Raw genomic sequence first — 20,151 nt, 5'->3', positions numbered from 1 at the left:
GACATTTCAAGAGACATTCCGCTTGAAGTTTCACGATTATATTTTTCATGAAATTTTACAACGCTGGCATTAGACCAGCGATGTCTTGCTGTGATGTCGTCGCCTCACAGCGCAGCGTGGGTGAGGCGATGGGAGCAACAAGTTGAAAGAGCTTTCAACTTCACCATCTTCATTTGAAACTTGCAGCCACTCCCCGCTATGCGAGTTTTTGCATGCATTATTCATGGCTTTTCAGAAAAGAATTTTTCTATTTTCGGAAGGAGTGATTCTGGGAGTGGAAATATGGGGGCCTGCGGCCTGCCCCTGCCCTCCCTCAGAAATTTGTTTGGTCCTCCCAAAAAATAAAAGAAATATTGCTACATCCGTAACAAACTCATCATTGAAATTTTAATTCAATTAATTTTTTGATACGAACAGCTCGATATTGCTCCGAAGACAAGCCAATTTTCAAAATTTTTCGAGGAGGTCCTCGAGCCCTCTTCAGAGCTAGGCGAGTCCTCCCCGAACCCTCCTTAAAACCTGGCGGAATCCCCTGAGCCTCCTATAGTAGGGTGCTTATTAATGTGCTTCCCCCGACCCTGTTGATGACGTGCCTGGTGCCACCCCACAAATAGCTTTTAGTTGCGCCCATGGGTGGTGCCGATCGAAACTCGAAACTCACACTGAATTTGTAATTCAGGTCCTTGTGAAGCGAAAGTTGTGATAGCGGCTGATGCATTCGCTCCTCATACGTCTTTACTCATCTGACCCTGCGCCCGCACTAGCTACTTATTATCAGCGACTTACGTTCTTCTCGCGCAGCAAGTACTTCTAACTCACTATGCACTCGCAGGAAATTAACAATCTCCGACAATTTACGAGCGGCTTAGGAGTTGCCTCGGCACAAACGACGTAATGAAGGTTATTGGTATAGGACTTGGAAGACACAGCTCAGCATGGAGCGCCTTCATTTACTCGTGATGCTCCACACTTTGTTATGCAGTTAGTTCCAGGGCCGGATTAAGGGGGTGGCCACATGGGCCGCGGCCCATGGCGGCAAATGCTGTAATTTTTTCAAATGTAGGTATCAAGAAAAAAATCTGATTCAGAATCACACATGAGGAAAGGCGACAAACTCTCTCATATCCTGAGAGTTAAAGTATAGTAATTGCTAATTTGTTCGTCTTTTGGTGATACAAGAGACAACGCCTTTCATTAGTCTAGTTGAGAGAGAAACCAAACACGCAATTTGGCCTGGAGCGGCACGGCGCAGAGAGCAATGATGGTGAGAACTTGAGATGGAAAGGAGAAGCCCTATCGGCGCACCGGTCAGCATGGAACACATATTAGCGCCTACAAGACTCCATGAATACTTCACGCATTGCGTCAAACGTAGTGCGGTCAGCAGTGGTTGGCGAGAAACTCATAGTGCCTACAAGACTGCATGAATACTGCACGCATTGCGTCAAAAACAGTGCGGTCACTTGGTCAGCAGCGGTCAGCATGAAACGCACAGCGCCTACAAGACTGTAGGGATACTTCACGCATTGCGCTAAACACAGTGCGGTTGGCGCGGTGGCGGAAATAAAGATCATTAGACCACATTCGTGTTTATTCTTATTCATAATTTTTTCGTTCTTTACTTATAAATGAAAGGCATCGTCCACACAGAGATAGGTCTACGGAACTTAATTTTCGAGCAAATTTCCGTGAATTTTTGCTAGTGTTGACAGGGTTTTTACAAAAAATGTGCCAAACGCGAGTAAACGCGTCTACGGGCGGCCCATGGGCGGCAAGAAGGTAAATCCGGCCCTAGTTAGTTCAGTTGCCTATTCAATCCGGACCCGACTAAGGACGCTGATTTTCACTACACACAGCTACTACTACGTGGTCAATGAGAACACTGTGTGTATTTTATTTCAAAGCGTGAAAAGGGGATGGAAGAGTATGGTACTCCACGGACTTCAAGAAGGTGTGGCACAATTTTTGGCTAATTGTAAGTGCTACACGGTAGGATCGCTGTGTTGGAAACATGAGAAAATGAAGTTTCAACGGTGGGACTGTAGTGTCAGAGACACGCATCTCGACTGCACTTCTTCAAAATTTCCAAGAGAATTTCTATTCGACACTATAATACGAAAAAAAAATCTTTAAGAGGGAAGGCAAGTTCTCATCAAATTGTTCACAATAATGAAAATTGCAACGTCGCAAGACGAGATGCATGATTCTGTAGTTTCAACATCAAGTGTTAGACACGCTAGGCATCGACTAATGGAAAAAGGGTGGATGGATGAGACCTTATGAATGATGACAACGAACGGAACTGAATCGGAGGGCGTTAATTACAGCTTGGTGCAGCGCCGGCGCCGCACGATGGTTCCCTATTCCGAGTTAAGTGGCAATAAATCGAGAAGAAGAGGGTCGGAAACAGTTCGATAATGGGATGTGGATCGATAGTATTTACTCTGGTGAATACGGTAGTAAAATATCTAGTCAATTGAAACACCGATAAGATATGAATGACAAATATCTGAAGTGCAACACGCAAGGACTTCCGACCATAATCCCAGTCACTCAGCGTGCTGCGTTTGAGGTTATGTTTATTTTGCCTCGTCTCGTACCTGACCAGAGACAATACCTTACAGCTTGCGATTGGCCATTTCTTAACTACGAAACTGCAAATACATTGAAGATGCCTCTGGCTATATTTGTATTATACACATATATAGCTGCCGATTTTGGCACAATCTTTGTTAAAATCCACAGCGTGCAACGTAGGTACATGGTTTTGCACTGCAGGAGCCGAAACACCCCCAAACCCCCTCTTTAAATTGAGATTTCAATTTTTTAAGATCATTTGTGAATTCAGGGCATCATTGTACAGGGGAGTACAAATCTTCGTGAGATTTGGTTCACAACCGTTGCCGAAATTCAGGAAAAACGATTTACTTTCCGAGATTTGGGGGGGGGCGTAGCTCCGACAGGGGAACTTTCAGAAAAATCTTTATACAACAAAAGTCTTATTTTTACCCATAGAACGCGCTCCTGCAGCCTGGCCGTTTAACCTTGGATCACCCTGTATGCTGTTTATTGACATACAAGTATCGATATCCTTCGGACCTTTTTTCTTCCGTTTTATTGCCACTCGAATCCATACCATGGTGCGCCGCGGTGGTATAGCCGCCGATGCCGCCGCATGCCGTGCAGCCGCAAGGCCATCATGCCGCGTGGCCGCGCCGATGGGAACCCAGGAATGCGGCCTGACATCATTCCGAGCCACTGAGTGAGAGGACGCAGCTACTCACTGTCAGCGTAGCCTGGTCACTCCGATCCAGAAACAATAAAATTTTCCACAAATGTGCATGGGAACAGACCACCCGTTCACCATCTGTGCCACGAAAATAGCTCGAGATTGAGATTTGGAAGTTTGGAAAGGAGACTTTCTTGTTCTTTTTTAGTCGAATTGGACTCAAGACAATGAATGACAACACATCATACAGCCATTCGAGATCCTGCCTTGGGAACTACTGGAGACTACGGGGGAGAGAGCCGGGGGAAAGGGGGTGGGGGTTGTCATTCCCGACCGTTCCCTGTTTTCTAATTAAATAAGTTATAAGAATTTTTTTTTTTAAAAAAAAAAAAAAAATTGCTTAAATTTGATTTTTCTAGGTACCTCCTCTATTAATGACGGCTTTGACCTTACTGCCTCGGCACAAACAGCCGCACAAGAATAAGGAAACATCATCACTTAGAATGCAGATTTGGTGATGAAAAATAAAAGCTTTTTGTACGCAATGTTTCATGATCCCCCCCCCCCCCCCCCAGACTTGGGTAGCATTAGGATGGAATTCAGGACAATCTCATATGGGTACAAAAAAAAGCCGTTCGGATGAAATTTTCACGCAATCCAGGATTAATGCCTTCATCAATTTCAAAAAATTTCCTCACTTTCCGAAATTGTTTGAAATGATGACCTTTTTTTTCTCCTTTTTCTCTTCACGTTTGAAAACTTCCTGTCGTGGGTGTATTTCCGGACATTCATGTAACCCGCAGACACATTTCCTTCCTTAAAAAATTTTTTCCCTGAAATGAGGGAATAGACTGTATTTGTGCTGACATCACAGTTCAAGATAAATTGCAATGCCTGGTGTCCTAGCCAAGATTCGGTCTCACTTCAATTAACATGGGATTTCCCATAAGGAACGGAAAGTTGATTTTCAAACTTTAATTTTGGAGAAATTCAGACTGTTTTTGCTGGATTTTCTTGCAATTTGACGGGGGAAGTCGGCAATCACAATACTCGGTTTGCGAAGTCGCAGACTTCCTGTCATACCTTATTTTTTAAACGGAAAACTACTCAACGGCAATTCTTTAAAACTGCCGTGATTTTTCTTCTCTGTGCGAAGAAAATTCTGCAAATACTTCAAGGAATGATGTTGATTTGCTCTCCTTTAAAAAAATAAGACAAAGGCGGAGATTTTCAAACACCGCAAACAAGATATGTGATTGCAGACTTGCGCTGTCAAATTATAAGTTCTGTACCTCCTCAAATGTGCGTTTCCGCCTGATGAACCCCCAAGATTGCATGAGATAAATTAACAATTCTCAAAAAAATCGAAGCAAGTTCCAAGAGTGAGGTTATGTTGCCCTGTGCCCCTTTGTTTACATTCTTATTTTGAACGCTGGTCATTGACTAACTTGTGAAAAAAAGCGATTCACCACATCTGGGACAACAGCTTTATATAATAAAATCCCTCCATAATGGCGTAACCAAAATATTAACACCTAATTTGATAGATATTGGATACCAATACTATTTGTTTCTCTTTCGAAAGTAATACTATATTCCCTGCTATGTGGTGTTCACTTTGGTTTCATCTTATCTACGATTTTTCCTTTTTAACAGTCCAGTACACAGGTAGTATTGATTAAATCAATTTCAAATCATACTTCTAGAGAAGAGCTGCCACAATGTTCCAGGTATTGACTGTTGGGATACAATAACACAGCCGAGGAGTTGCATTCGTTTTATCCAAATGATGATTATAGGATTTTTGAGGTACTTAATTGGAAACAGCAGACTCCACGAGCACTGAAATTCACAGGAACTTCGTTGAAGTAAGCTCAGTAGCGATAAATTAAGGTTGAAAGTTGCTGACAACAATAAATTTTACTTACAACTTTCAGGTGATTCGTAATTTTTGGTAGAATATGTTTGGCCTCCGAGATGATTCGATTGAAGTCTGCTTCGCCAGAGCTGAGCGCTTGCAAAGCTCCATTCATTACATTTAACAAATTCGTGGCTTCACCCATAATGAAACACTTTTTTAATTATTTCAGCTGATAAGGGTGAAAAACAAGCACACGTGGGGACTCTGATAAGCACGGCCACTTATTTATTTTGGCAACGACTACCGAAATATCAGGTTAAAAACTTCGTTGCAGCAGCACATATTTCGGTTAAAACACACTTTGCAGATCACTGATTCACATTCTCTAGATTGCGAGTTCACGGAAGCGTGAAAATAAAAAGTTAAGCACTGGAGAAAACATAGAACGTGTGAGTCCTGAAACACTGGTCTCAAAACACGGCTTCCTCCTTGGGTACGTCACGACTTACTAATAAGGCATTGAAATTAGCTGTGTCTGCAGACGACTGAATACCGACTGATTTCTGGTGTGGCTGGAAACGAGAGACCACCGCGGGCTCGGGTCGGTCGCAAGGCCAACAATCAGTATGACGAAACATACGAAAATAACAAAATCCAGCGTTCAGCAGAGGGGCAATGAAAAGGCGCTACGCGAAACACTTGTTGAGTCAGGCGTGAGACGACGTACACAACATCCATAATCTAAACACTAAGGTCAGTCACTGCGCAGATCCCCCGCCCCCCATGGATCCCCCTTCACTAAACCAGTCCATCGCGGGTTCGCGGGCCCCACCCCCGCCCTTTCCATTGTATTGATGACGTAGCGTGGGCCGGCAGATGAGAATCACGGTTGTCATAATTGTGGGCTTCTGTGGTGTAGCGGTTGTAGCGCTGGCCTCGAGATTATGGGGTTCCGAGTTCGATTCCCGGCTAAGCGACCGGGGTTTTAAGATCCGACTCTCAAAGTAAGCGTCGCGCGACGGTCACCTGAGCAGAGCCGGATTAAGGGGGCTGCTACATGGGCCGCGGCCCATGGCGGCAAATTTAGGGGGCGGTAAATTTTGCAATTTTTTTTTTTAAATATAGGTACAATAAAATCGGATTCAGAAAAAATAAATTATCAAGGAGAAAAGGGGAGAAAATCTATCTTTCCTGTGAGTATAGTAATTTCTAATTTTATCGTTTTCCGGTGATAAAAGAGACAGCATCTTTAATTAATCGAGTTAAGAGAGGAACTAAACACGCAATTTGGCCTGGAGCTCAGTGCAAAGAGGAGTGATGACGAGGACTTGAGATGAAAAGGACAAGCCCTCAGCACTACGGTCGACATGTAACACATATTAGCGCCTACAAGACTGCATGAATACTTCACTCATTGCGTCAAGCACAGTGCGCCGGTCAGGAGCAGTTGGCGTGAAACGCGTAGCGCCTACAAGGCTGCAGGAATACTTCAAGCATTGCGCCAAACACGGTGCGATCAGCCCGGCGCAGCGGCGGAAGTTGTAATTATTAGACCACATTTATGTTTGTTCTTTCAATTTTTTGGTTAATTTCTTATAAATGGAGGACCTTGTTCACACAGAGATATATTTACGGAACTCAACTTATTGAACAGGTTCCGTGAAATTTTGCTAGTAGTGTTGACAGGGCTTTCGCAAAAAATGTACTCAACACGAGTGAGTAAACGCGTCTTATGCACCCCTTCCCCTCCGGCATGTTCACTTGATGGTTTTTATTGATGTTTCAAAACGAATGAGAAGGGGGCGGCAAAACACAGGCGGCCCATGGGCGGTAAATAGGTAAATCCGGCCCCGCACCTGAGACTGGTGAAATAAGGGATAGAGGGATCAAACATACGATTAACTCCTCTACTTTAAATTTGTCGGGAAAAAAATGAAATAACATAAAAATACATATAGTAATTTAGCCAAAAACTCTTAAAGCGAGGGGAGGGGGGGGGGGGTGTTCATGGTCAACGATTTCATTAGGTTAAGGGCAGGGGTCAAAGACTACAATTGTGTCAAAAAATCGCGAAGAATGACCTTTTTTAAATTCTTTTCGGGCCATGAGGTGGGTGCGGGTAATCAAGACCCTCTCGTTTTTCTAGAGCAATACCTATTTTTAAATGAAAATATGAAGTGATGGGACTTAGGGCTGGATTTAAGCAATGTCGTCGTGAAGGTGAAATGAAGGGAGTGATGGAACCAGGCGCCGTGTTACCAAAGGCGCCAAAATTAAAAAGACAGGGGAACGAAGGAAGAGAGAGAAAAACGAATGGGATAAAAAGCCAGAAGAAAAAGTGGGAGGAAGAGAAAAGAGGGCTAAAACAAGAAGAAAGAGAGAAAAAATAGGGAGAGTGGGGAAGAATAAATGGGCACGAAGATGAAAAGGCATTAATCAAAGATGCAAGGTAGCAAGGCATTGATGAAAGGCAAAGGATTCCCAAAGAGCGGCAACGCTTTAAAAAACGCCTTCACTGAGAAAAGATACTTCCTAGCGTGACCGCGGAGGCCGAATAGTTGTATCCCTCAAAAACCCAAGCACCATTTAGGCAGCTTAGATTAGTGAGTGATGCGGTTGCTTGAGATGATGTTTTGATACGCGTGTCAGCGCTTATAAAACGCCTTCATTGAGAAAAGATATACTTCCTAGCGTGACCGCGGAGGCCGAATAGTTGTATCCCTCAAAAACCCAAGCACCATTTAGGCAGTTTAGATTAGTGAGTAATGCGGTTGCTTGAGATGATGTTTTGATACGCGTGTCAACGCTTATGAAACGCCTTCATTGAGAAAAGATACTTCCTAGCGTGACCGCGGAGGCCGAATAGTTGCATTATTTGAAAACCCGATCACCAGTGTACCAGCTTGGATTAGTGCGAATGAATTCGATTGTTTAAGAGAATGGACCGTTGGACAAGGTGCGAATTTAAGCGTTCTGATGCCTTCTCACCCTTAGACCTCATCAAAATTTCACGTCAAATACGATTTGCGCGACGAAAATTACTGAAATTAACTCCTACCTAAGATATTTAACGTTCTTCGATGCGTAAATGCAAACCTTCCTCCCATGAAAAAACTAAAGCCTAAGGGAGTCAAATCGTGTACTAAACATCACCCCACGCCTAACAGCCTCCGCGGTATAAAAAAGGGGAAACCTAAAATTCGGTGTTTCGGCTCAGCTGCTGCACGCTGTTAACACTTTGAAGAGCACAAGGCAGGGAAGGAGCGTTGCTTATTTAAGGAGCCTGCCGTAACCGCTATAGTGCACAATTCGATTCAAGTAGACTAGTTTTTCTCTTGTGAGCGGGAAATTCTGAGTTCCCCCAACCAATGTAAACTAGAGGGATTTATATCTCAGTTACATGTTGATTTCAATCATTTTCTCTGAAAATCGTGTTTTACGTGAAATTTTAAGTACCTAAATGACATGTATCGGAATGCTTAAATTTATGCCTTGCCCAGAGGTCCGTCATTTGATGCGAACTTACTGTCGACGCATAAGAAACGCCTTCATTGAGAATTGATACTTCCTAGTGTGGCCGCGGAGGCCGAATAGTTGCATCACTTAAAAACCCAATCAACATTGCAAGGATTTGAAGCAGCTTACATTAGTGACTAATGTGATTGCTTTTGACGAAGCGTGCGTTGACACATTAGTGATGTCTTCATTGCGAAAAGATACTTCTCAATTTCGAATTTCCGATTGAACTAAACGTAATCTTTTACTGTATGCCAAAAAAAATGGAATAAATAAAACGACACCTAAATGAGTATTAAGGGGGATGAGATTGGTTGAATTCTTAAATGTGGCACTGAATTACCTACATAGGGAGAGCATTGTCATCTCAATAATTCTACTACCGATGGAAAGTATATGGTAGAAGAAGTAGGCGCCAAACTCTACAGATACGACTTTCGGTACGTAAATACATAGTGTGGTAAGACTTTAAAAATTGGTTTGGAAGGTCATTATTCTAGGCCCGAAGCCAAAAATTAATAAGCGACGCGACGACAAGAAACCATGATATTCGTATTGTACATAACGCACGCACTTTTTTCTGCGAGAACTTAGAATCCCTCCTTGTTGCCTCTCCTCACCTTCCCGCATTACCTCTACCTAGTAACCCCCCCCCCCCCCCCATGAAAGGGGACACTAGTTCATTATTTTCGTCCGAGCACACAGTGTGCTATATAGTCTCCCTCTCACTCTCACGCCTGTACCTCACTTTTCTCACCTGGGGCTGAAAATGCGCGAGCGCACTGAAATAGTACGCTAAGATGAGTTAAGCTCTAGAGGTCCATTTTAGGGCCTCTGATTGGTCGACAGTGCAGTTTCAACTTATCAACGGGTGGTGCACTTTGGTGCAAAAGTACCCACAAAATTAGGCCCCTGTCAACATTTACATGTGTGCTCCTTTCATTAATTCACTCTTTTTCCTTATTCTGAGAAAAAAGTTATGTACCAGTCGGAGAAAATTGATAACATGAAACACTACAAGACAATAGAGAGGGTTTCTTGAATTTACGAGTCTGCGACACTCCAAATCATAGGCGAATCCCAGGGAGGGGGACGTAGGGGGCATACGCCCCTCCCGTTCGACCGAAAAAAAGGCAGAAAAGAAGGGAAGAGAGAATGCAGGAAGTAACGGAAGAAAGAAGAAGGAACGCTTATATTTGTTGATTATTCATGACGAAATCGATTCAAACTGCATATTAGATGCTTTAAAATTTGGAAATTTTTTTGCGAAATGTCCCCCGGACTTCCCTTTTGCCCCCCTCGTGTGAAGGACCTGGATCCGCCTATGTTCCAAACCAAGATTCGTGATTTTCGACTTATATATTTTGCACCTATTAAAAACCGTCGTCACACTTACATTCTGACCGAGCGCACATGCAGTCATGCACCCAGACCACACAGTCGGCATGCGGCAGTGCAACTGGCGACTGTCCATTTTCCTCGCGACTGTCAAACAGAATGTAAGTGTCAAACACCGGCATTTGTCAACACTTATCGATCGTGAAAGTCAAAAGACACGATCTCGATTTGCGAGGATTTAGGTTGTTAGTTATATTTCATCTTTCGAAACAATTGAACGCTATTTCTTGGAATTTTGTCATCCAATAAGTATACAGTTCAGTCTGCCGTTTTTTTTTTTTTTTTTTTTTTTTTTTTTTTTTTTTTTTTTTTTTTATTATTATTAAAATAAAAAAATATAGCAAAAGTTTGAAACTTCGCGATCGAGACACGATACAGTAGAGTCTCGATTATCCGCGATAATTGGGACCGGAGATACCGAAGAGGAGAGGAAGGACCCCGAATTTCTCCGTTCGGTCCCGGTCGCTTTCAAAAGAAGTTGAAAAATTAAAAAAAAGTCCGCTCCACAGACCGCGGATAATCCGAATCGCGGATAACCGAGGCGCGGATAGTCCGAATCGCGGATAACCGAGGCGCGGATAGTCCGAATCGCGGATAATCGAGGCGCGGATAATCGAGACTCTACTGTATTTTCTATCCTTCCAAAAAAACAAAAATATGATTTTTGTACAAAATTTCGGCCCAATCCAAAAAATGTCACTAATTACCAAAAACAAAAAAAAAACCAGGCACCCAAAAAATATGATGGCAGTACCGTTTGGATTCATCATATAAAAGGAAATGATATCAAAACGGCCCAATTTTCTCTTTCATGCCCATGCAATATACCAAACACCCCAACTTTTTTCACAAAAAAAAAATAAATAAATAAATAAATACCTATAAGGCATGATGACCTGAACACGTTTATTGGATCCATCGCTTTAAAGGAGTATGATATCAAATCGGCCCAACTTCTCTGAAATATGCCCATCTCGGATCAATAATTTTTTTGAGACCTTCCGACTCATCGCTGAGGAGACACTGATCATTACTTGACCCTTAGTATATGTCCTTGTTTAGATGTCAAAGAGTTCCTTATGAGAACTGTAATGAATTTTTTTTCTTTGAAGAGATAAAATCAAAAAATCGTCATAAAATTGAAAAAAAAATTCGAAGAAAAAAAAAGGAATGGGCCGGCCGGCCGTACATACAAGTGGTAGATAATATAGGGTGATTATCGTCTCTCTTTCACATATACATTAACAAGTATCATCGTCAAAAGGAGGATCAGTCCTTCTTGAAATCGTCATTGAAAGATAGACTGAAAGATATTCACACATGGGTGAACAACTTAACAACTTTCAAGCAATGCCATATTCTTTGTTTGTTTCTGATAGAAGGCCTTACAAACTACTGAACCTTGGCGTATTATTGCGAATATTATGTGCCTCCTACTTACAATGCTTCTTTCTTAGCAACTTCATGGATGTTGGCAAGACCGGGTCGGTCACCCATGCCAAAATGTTGGGGCATACCAATGTATCTACATTTCCCCCTTTTTTTTGTACGTGCCGGCCGGCCCATTCCTTTTTTTTTCTTCGAATTTTTTTTTCAATTTTATGACGATTTTTTGATTTTATCTCTTCAAAGAAAAAAAATTCATTACAGTTCTCATAAGGAACTCTTTGACATCTAAACAAGGACATATACTAAGGGTCAAGTAATGATCAGTGTCTCCTCAGCGATGAGTCGGAAGGTCTCAAAAAAATTATTGATCCGAGATGGGCATATTTCAGAGAAGTTGGGCCGATTTGATATCATACTCCTTTAAAGCGATGGATCCAATAAACGTGTTCAGGTCATCATGCCTTATAGGTATTTATTTATTTATTTATTTTTTTTTTGTGAAAAAAGTTGGGGTGTTTGGTATATTGCATGGGCATGAAAGAGAAAATTGGGCCGTTTTGATATCATTTCCTTTTATATGATGAATCCAAACGGTACTGCCATCATATTTTTTGGGTGCCTGGTTTTTTTTTTGTTTTTGGTAATTAGTGACATTTTTTGGATTGGGCCGAAATTTTGTACAAAAATCATATTTTTGTTTTTTTGGAAGGATATCACGTATTTTTGGTATGACTTCTACGAAGTATCAGGCAAAGAGAGTTCCCATTTTAAATTTAAAAGTTGTTCCCGCGGGCGCGAGGCAGAGAGGAAACGACCCCCCCCCCCCCCCCTCGAAAGCGGCCCACCTTTTTTTAAGGAATTTCGTTCAAACCGCATGTCAATAATCTGTAATCGTTCTCGAGACATCAGTAAGGAAGGATCCATATTTTTGGCACACCCTGTACGTCACAGAAAAAAAACCGCAGGTCAGTATTGAAATCGTGACAAAGTTGGGTCACTTGACGTAATGCCTAATTCTCATTGGCTACGAACGATAGAAACTACAGTAAAGCGCATTGACTTATAACGCAATCTAAGTCGCGCGGTAGGTAAGACAGCTAGCGGGGTAAATCAGGGTAAAGACGCGCCTTCCGCTTAGTGGATACATCCGGATATACGAACGAAAAGTACCCGTATCAGGCAACGGCACTGGCATGACAGGCATTTCCATTGTCTCGGTCTCGGACTTGCTGGGTGTTGCTGAGTTGCCTATCGTCCCGCCTGAAGGGACTCCAGTCTCGCCGAAATTTCCTAATGCGCAGTCTAAGCCATAGATAGTGCTTAGAGAGGTTATGATAATTATGTTATAGTTTCGTTTGGAAATTTTGAATCGGGTTTGAGCAAAATAGCATTGCAATTTCAATTTCTCCTGGCTCCTGTCTCTTTTTCTATGTCATATTATTTCTGAAATTAATAACAATATAACTTCTTGAATGGTTTTCTCATTGTACGCACGAAACATTTTCAATTTTATGCTGCCCCGAGGAATAATACTTCCAAATGTGACCATTCTTGATTTTCCATGATTCCTTCTCTCTCTAGGTACCTTTTTCGTTGTGAGTGAGTTTTCTTTTATGATTCTCTGATTACTGAGGGCACAATGCTTGGGCACAATGTGCCTGAAACGAAAAGTTGCTACTTACTTGTTTACTATGTGCATTCCTATCCAGACATCATACGAAATCATCTTGGTACTTGCGTTAAATCTTTCCGTTCATAAGGAGATGGTATACAATAAACTTTAGTTGTGATGACATAAATTTTCTCAACTGCATGCTGATTATTGAAACTATGTCAGTACGACAAGGCAAGACAGCCCTATCTTAACCGTGCAATATATCGCATTTCGATCTCTTATCAGACTGCTTCAAACTTTCAATAATCGGCCTGCTGCAATGAAATCCTTTTATAGCTTTCATCATTATGATTCTCCATTTGGCCATTCTGGTCAACTAGAGTCCACAAAGACACATTGACTTTAAACGTGCAACAGGGTGAAAGGGAGAGTGCCAGTTTAACTAATAATGGGTTTATTTTCAATTATAAAATTAACCAGTCTATTTACTGTCACACCTTCAAAGTGGGTGAATGGGTCAGGCAAGAACCCTGATAATCAACAACTTCAGAGCTGCTCTTAATATAGGACTTCTATGTAATGTTCCATCTCCTGTGTACAGTAGGCACAAAACCAGGATTTACATTAGAGGCATCACCTGTGTTAAGGGATACCTTTTATGTCTTACATTATCCAACATTTTTTTTTTTGATTCTTGGAACTAATGATAGAATGCAAGCTAAATTCTGCAGCTCAGTGCAGGACCTGTATCATTTACGCTGCTTATACCTAGTTATGCCTGCCAGGTCCTTTGACCGTTCGAATCGCAATTTCTCCGAGCTCCAATTTCATCATCAGAAATAACATTGCAAACGCGTGATACCGTCTCATAAAGACAGTAAGCAAAGTAAGTATTTATCAATATTTTTAGTTTTATGAGAGATGTCTCTAAAGCTATGGCATTCTGTATCTTGAGAAATGTGACCAGTTAACTCGTCATTGGAAAAGATAAACAGTAAGAGTTGATGCTTCCGCAAGCAAAAATTACAGTTACCACAACTGAAATTTCGATCTCAATAGCATGAATCTTCTGAACGGTAATGAAACAGTTTGATAACATTTCATTTTTATGAGTCTGTATCTGCCAATTCTGGTCATGCAGAGTCGGCTGCAATTGAGTTTCAACGCACTATAAGGGTAAAACGGAGAGTACAATTTTGATTCTTTGTTTTACTTTCAAGGATGGAAAAAACAGTCCATTTTCTGTCACACCTTCAGGCATGAACTTTTCAGCTAAGGACTCAAATAAATGACAACTTAGGAGCCACTTGTCATGTATGGTTCTTCTGTATTAGTCCGTCCCTTTCGTACCGTAGACCGAGAACCAGAGGTTAAAGTATAAACATCACCTAAATTCAAGGCTTAATTTTATATCCTATGCTATGTGATCCCTCTCATACGATTCTATCGAGCGAATGTTTCTGCCGGTAAGTTAATTATGTGGAGCACCATCATATCTATGCTGGGAATTGCCAGGGAGATTCTGCAACCATCCGATTAAGGTAACTCTCACATCAATACAGTGGCAGGTAAAGTAAGCAGGTATTTATGAGAGATTTCTCAACTCGGGCATTCAATGCCCACTTTCTGTCAAAACAGATGCTCTGTTGATATACTGTTGCAGCCCAAAATATTATATAACTAATATTTTTAGTCGCCTCAGTCTCAATCGATAGCTTTCATTATTCTGCCAGTTCTGGCTACCCAAAGTCCACATCTAATGAGTTTTAACTCACTTTCAGGGTGTGCCAGAGAATTAATTCCTGTATCCATTTTCCGTGCTAAATGAACCAGCTAATTTTCTGTCGCACTCTCATAGTGGGTAAATTTGTCAGGCGAGGACTCAGATAATCTAGAGGTCAGGCGGCACTGATGTATTATATCGAACAGCTGCTCTGTATTATCTCCTATATGTGGTAAGCAGTGACGGCAAGTTTACGTCTCCAGGTACTGCAAATTTTAGCCGATGTATAGAGAGGTTATCATCAAGGATATCCTGCATTAGTTATAGCATTTCAATTTTATCAAACCAATGAAATAGTAGCATATAGATACATACCTTCTGCAGAGGTCAATATGAAAGACCTTGATTTGAAGAATTTTATCCAAATACAGGCAAATTAGACGATTCAATCAACTTCTGACACAGAATCAAGGAGACTCGCTGATAATCAAATTAACAGTAATGTTTGAAGTCAAGTATCTTGGATGTTGTGACATTGAGTTGATTTCATTAACAGAGTGCTGCGTAGCTTCTTTAAGAAGACACATACGCACGACTGATGGGTGAATGCGTAAACCGCGTTTCCAATATAGAGCATTACAAGTCTATGAAAACATTGAGGCTTTATGCACCGATATAACATGATACACTGAGAAAACACACATCAACTCCGGAGGAGGTAGGCTGCCTGGCTGCTAGCAAAATTTTAGTAGAAAGTGGAAACGCAGATTCATTCCCACCGATTGAGATCCCAGACACACATCATCGTATTGAGGGAAAGGATGATTTTCTGGTGAAAAGTTGCTGAATCTTATTAACGAGAAATAGTATCTCGGACTCACTATAGTGGGATATCATCAATCATTCATGAACAATTACTTGAAAAGATCACTAGATCAGGGCCGCTGGGAAGAAATGGCAGGTTGATCCGAGTACTTACTGTGGCAACTAAATTTATCAAGGGTGCGGGAATCATAAAAGGATTATATAGAAATGGATCCAGTTATCTTCGGCTACGATAAAATGGAAACACGCATCAATTAATCTATCTTCATCTTATTATTTCAATTAATCTATCTTCTTCGTATTAATTAAATATTTAAAGCCATAATAACAGTAGCATAACCTGAAATTTAACATCTGGAGTCGGCGCTCACCATCCATCGCGCGGTTCTACAAGTTATTTTCAAATTCAAATGTGCTTGAAGAATTGAAGGACCCGCTCCTTCTTTGATTAATTCTCATTTTGGCGTCCATATAAGTCTGAAAACTTTGCGGAAGTACAATCCTTGAAGTCTACAGATTTAAATTTTACCTAGTTTAAATGGCTTTATGCTACAATTATTGCTGTAGGTCTACTTACTGCTCGACTTTCAAAAACGTCAAAAACGACTCAATTATCAATCGTTCTCCCTTATACGTCGTTAATTTCAATTTTTGAAAAAAACGGTCCGGCATTATATACCACAGATTTGAAATATGTATACTTTTATATGGTTTTTTTCTACGGTTTAGCTGTAATTTGTTGGCCAAAATCACGCCCGCCATTCCGCGGCCGGGCGTTTCGCGGGCCTCGAATCTGCCCCGAATCTGCTCATCTGCTCAGCGATTGGTCAATCCATCATCGTCATGTTTTGGGGTCCAAAATTTGTCGTTAAAGCTTAATAACTTTTTTAATATTTAACTAAACTTAAAAAGGGTGGGCATTACGAGTAGAGCTGAGCATACTCTACCCAAATATTATAGGGTTTTTGGGGTTTACTCTCCGACTTAATTAGTAGGAGAGCTTAATGGACCGCAAACCGTGCAGAAAAGCCCGGTCGCGTTGTTTCGTGTAAAACTAGTTAGGCAGCAGCCACCCGTCTTTTTTTTTTTTTTTTTTTTTTTTTTTTTTTTTTTTTTTTTTTTTTTTGGTCGTCATTTTTTAGAGGGAGTTTTTTAGGATTGGGCCGGGGTGGCTACCGCCACCTAGAATTCTCACCGTGGAATTATTTTCTCCTCTCTTCGCGAAATTTCGTGTGCGTCATGGGTGGCGGGTGCAGTTTTTCATTCGATTTCGAACAACCTGTGGATAGGGGAGGCGAGAAGGGGTTATTTGAAATCTTTTATCTAAAATTAGTGTTCCACTGAAAGACTGCTGCACTGTAAATCTGAAAGTACACAAAAGTCAATAAACGTGAGACTCACTTTGAAGATAGAGAATCCGGGATGATAGACGTCTCCGAAGCCTGTTTGGCCGCCTTTCAAGACTCGGTTTATGAGTCGGTAGGTGCCATGTGCGCTCGGATATTGTCGCGGCGGAGGCGGAGGAGGCCCGGAACGACTGTAAACAAGAAAACAAACAGTCAACATCGAATTTAACTAATGGACATCGGATTAAAACAATATCAAACATCTGCTATGATGTTGGTTTTTGTTATCAAAACTCGTGATTAAATGTAAAATTTATGAAAAATGTTGGCTCGCACTTCATTAACGTATATTTGATGAGCCTCGCTTTTCCTTTTCTTTTTCTGTTTTCTTTAATTAGGAGTGAAAATCCTAGGGAAAAGGGACCTCAGTGCACACTTGCACTAAGATGGGCATATCAGCCCATACAGCACAGTTCCACGATAATGTTGAACTAATTTTTGCAATTCAATGCTATAAAATTGAATTTTTTTAAAAATAGAATTGCTAAATTTTTACCAATATCGGTAAATTCCGATTTTAAAAAATCAATAAATTGCGCCCATTTTGTAAGGAAGGTACATACTCTTGATTATGTCTATCCCTGTGAGAATCTGGGCCAATGATTGATGAGCTCGCATGGGAACCGCCGGAACCCATTGCGGTATTCCCATGGGACAGTTTTGACAGGGGATAGCTGGGTTTAAAAAAAAAGGTTGCTGTTGCGTGCATAGCATAACCCTTTAGGGTCATTCCATGTCAGCAGTCACCGGCTCACTAGAATACTACCTTTGCAGCAATTCAGTTGCGAAGCAAATCAGCTTTAAGACGATGGAAAGCTGCCTCGCGTTTTGTGAGAAGATTGGCACATTATGTAATTTTTTATGCCTCTCATGACAAACTGTGGATAGTGTAAATAAATTCAATGAAATGTATAACTATTTTGCTGGCGATAGTGTAGTTTTATCAAAATTGACCGTCAAAATTTCAATGAGCGTATTTTTCCATCCGAACTTCTTTCAAACATTCTTTTGAAAAACTAGCCTGTTTTCGTGACCTCGGTTACTTTTATGGCAAAGACAACAAGCTCACATGAATTTTCATCAATCGATTACATAAAGCCACTCCGAACGATGTTTCCTCCTCTTGAGATAACTTACAAACTATTAAAAATTTCAAGAAAATTTGCTTGAAAACTTTGCCAACCATTCAATTTTACTATAAAATTTATGTCAGAACTTTCCACACTTGCCTTTCAATAAAAATATGTCCAGAATTTGAGCTGTCAGTTGTCACAGTTTGTAATGTCTATACTTTTTTTCTTAGTTTTAGTTGCACATGGATTTATTCTGAATCACTTGTGGTTTTAGGCTATTTTTGTAGGTAACAAGTACTTACAGTAAGTGTTATTAAAATCAGAGGCGTAGAATTTTAATTTTCGGCAAGTGCGATTATTTAAATATCAAAATTTTATCAGTAGAATAAACGAGATAAGTTTTTCTCTCTTTCTTCCTTTTTTTCTTTTTTTTTTTTTTCAAATAAGCTACGGAATGGGGTTGATTGAAAATTCTCGGTGAGACTCTAGATTCAAAAAAGTAAAAGCTCCCGAACCCACGTAGGTAAGGAAGCTCTCCTGGACCACTCCCTCTTCACTTCCGGTGCGCTGAATTCAGTCTGCCACCGAGAGTAAGAATCTCCAAATCTGGACCCTGATGCAACTAGGAATCAAATCAAAATTACGTGCTTTGATCAGAGAATTAAATACGTTACCCGGGAAAAAATTTAGAGAGAGTGTTCAGACGACCGCCAGTAAGTTGGTCTGCGAGGTGGCCTCCGCGCAACTGATCCGCGAGTTGTCCAGCTCCACCGAAAGTTTGAGCTAGTTGTCCGATGTCATTGATACTCAGATTATTCAAATTGATGTTGCTCAGATTACTCAGGTTATTAATGAACGAGTAAGGCATGGCAACCGGCACGATTTTTCACCGCACTCAACCGATCGAATTTCGAAGGATCACAGACACTAAGATCCACGGTCAGACAAGCACGAATCCCGAAACGGCTGCTCCATGAAACCGATCGGGAGTATTTAGACCACTGATAAATCCGCGAGCGAAGAGCGAAAGCCGAAAGCGAAAACTTGAGCGCTGAAACCGCGGGCGCAGTGAACTGTTCGGGTCTATGAATTCACAGAGGGTGTATGCTGTGTGGTGCGGATTACCTCTGAGGTTGGACCAAAATAAACACAGCTACATCGCTCCATCTCGAAATGAGACTAAAGCTCCGGTGGATCGCTGCGTTTGAGCATGCCGCTGGAGCGCCAGTGTGGGATGCGATTGAAGGACCAAGCATCGTCGGTATGGTTCTAGGATGCGTATCTTGCGCCGAAAAAAAATTTGGGTGTTGATTTTACAACCTGGTTTATAATAGATGCGCAAAGACGTCAAATCGTTTGTCTCAATCCTGTACCATGCTCCGGGAAAACGTCTCCAAAACATTCGAAAGCTGTTTATTTGTCCTACAATAAAATTTTAATTTTTAAAGAGAACTATGAGTATTTTATCTTGAAATTCTCAAATTATTCAGATCTGATTGCGAATAAAATTCTCTGAAAAATTAGAGGAAAAATATTGACAGATCTCCCTGAAAATTTGTGTTTTGTCGAAGTGAATCTGGCAACGTCTAAAGATTCATGCGGCTTTCTATCTTAGCTTTCTCAGAATTACCCTTGCTGTTGATTTTACGTTCTGGGGATGTTAAGTTAACTGCAGGGACAGTTGAGACAAACGCTCTGAGGTCGTCGCTTATTTTTATTTTACAACCAGGATGTTAATTCAACATCCTAATCTTTTCAGCGTGAAGAACAAACAAAAGTAACAAGAATAAACGAAAAAAAAAAACATCCCTTTGGCAGATCAAGGAGACACGAAAGATTTTTCCGGATTTACTTAGGTAACTGAAAAAAGTAAAGCAGAACACTCTGATTTTACTTGATTACCGTTTGAAACTTATTAATCACATTACCGAGTAATATTTCAAAACTATTTACTTGAACTGAAAGTTTTGATACGTCTGCCTACATAGTTAAATTTTACTATTGAATACATAGAGGTTTGTAGTGGCCCGCTGAGTTTCATTCTAAAAAATCATATGATACAAGAAGGATCCTCAAAATTCTTCACTTGAATAATTCACTGTTAATTGTACAGTTG

General features: G+C 41.0%; 1 protein-coding gene across 4 annotated transcripts in view; it reads right to left on the bottom strand.

The window, feature by feature from the left end:
* CalpA (calpain A) overlaps window positions 1–19,119 on the bottom strand; it is a 44,103-nt gene extending 24,984 nt beyond the window's left edge. For 2 of the 4 annotated variants that reach the window (XM_019057577.2, XM_019057579.2), the window contains exons 1-2: window positions 18,710–19,119; window positions 16,958–17,093 (exon numbers count right to left, since the gene is read on the bottom strand). In XM_019057577.2, the coding sequence (XP_018913122.1) occupies window positions 16,958–17,093; window positions 18,710–18,903 (330 nt within the window). In that variant the 5' untranslated portion in view covers window positions 18,904–19,119. Of the gene's footprint in view, window positions 1–5,157; window positions 5,862–16,957; window positions 17,094–18,709 lie in introns of those variants that run through there. The other 2 variants (XM_019057578.2, XM_019057580.2) reach the window with 2 other exon arrangements.
* Window positions 19,120–20,151: the final 1,032 nt, after the last annotated feature.

This window comes from Bemisia tabaci, chromosome 1, assembly GCF_918797505.1.
Source record: "Bemisia tabaci chromosome 1, PGI_BMITA_v3".
NCBI classification, from domain to species: Eukaryota; Metazoa; Arthropoda; class Insecta; order Hemiptera; family Aleyrodidae; genus Bemisia; species Bemisia tabaci.
Note: the sequence above shows the minus strand (reverse complement) of the source record. Positions and strands in the feature narration are given on the sequence as shown.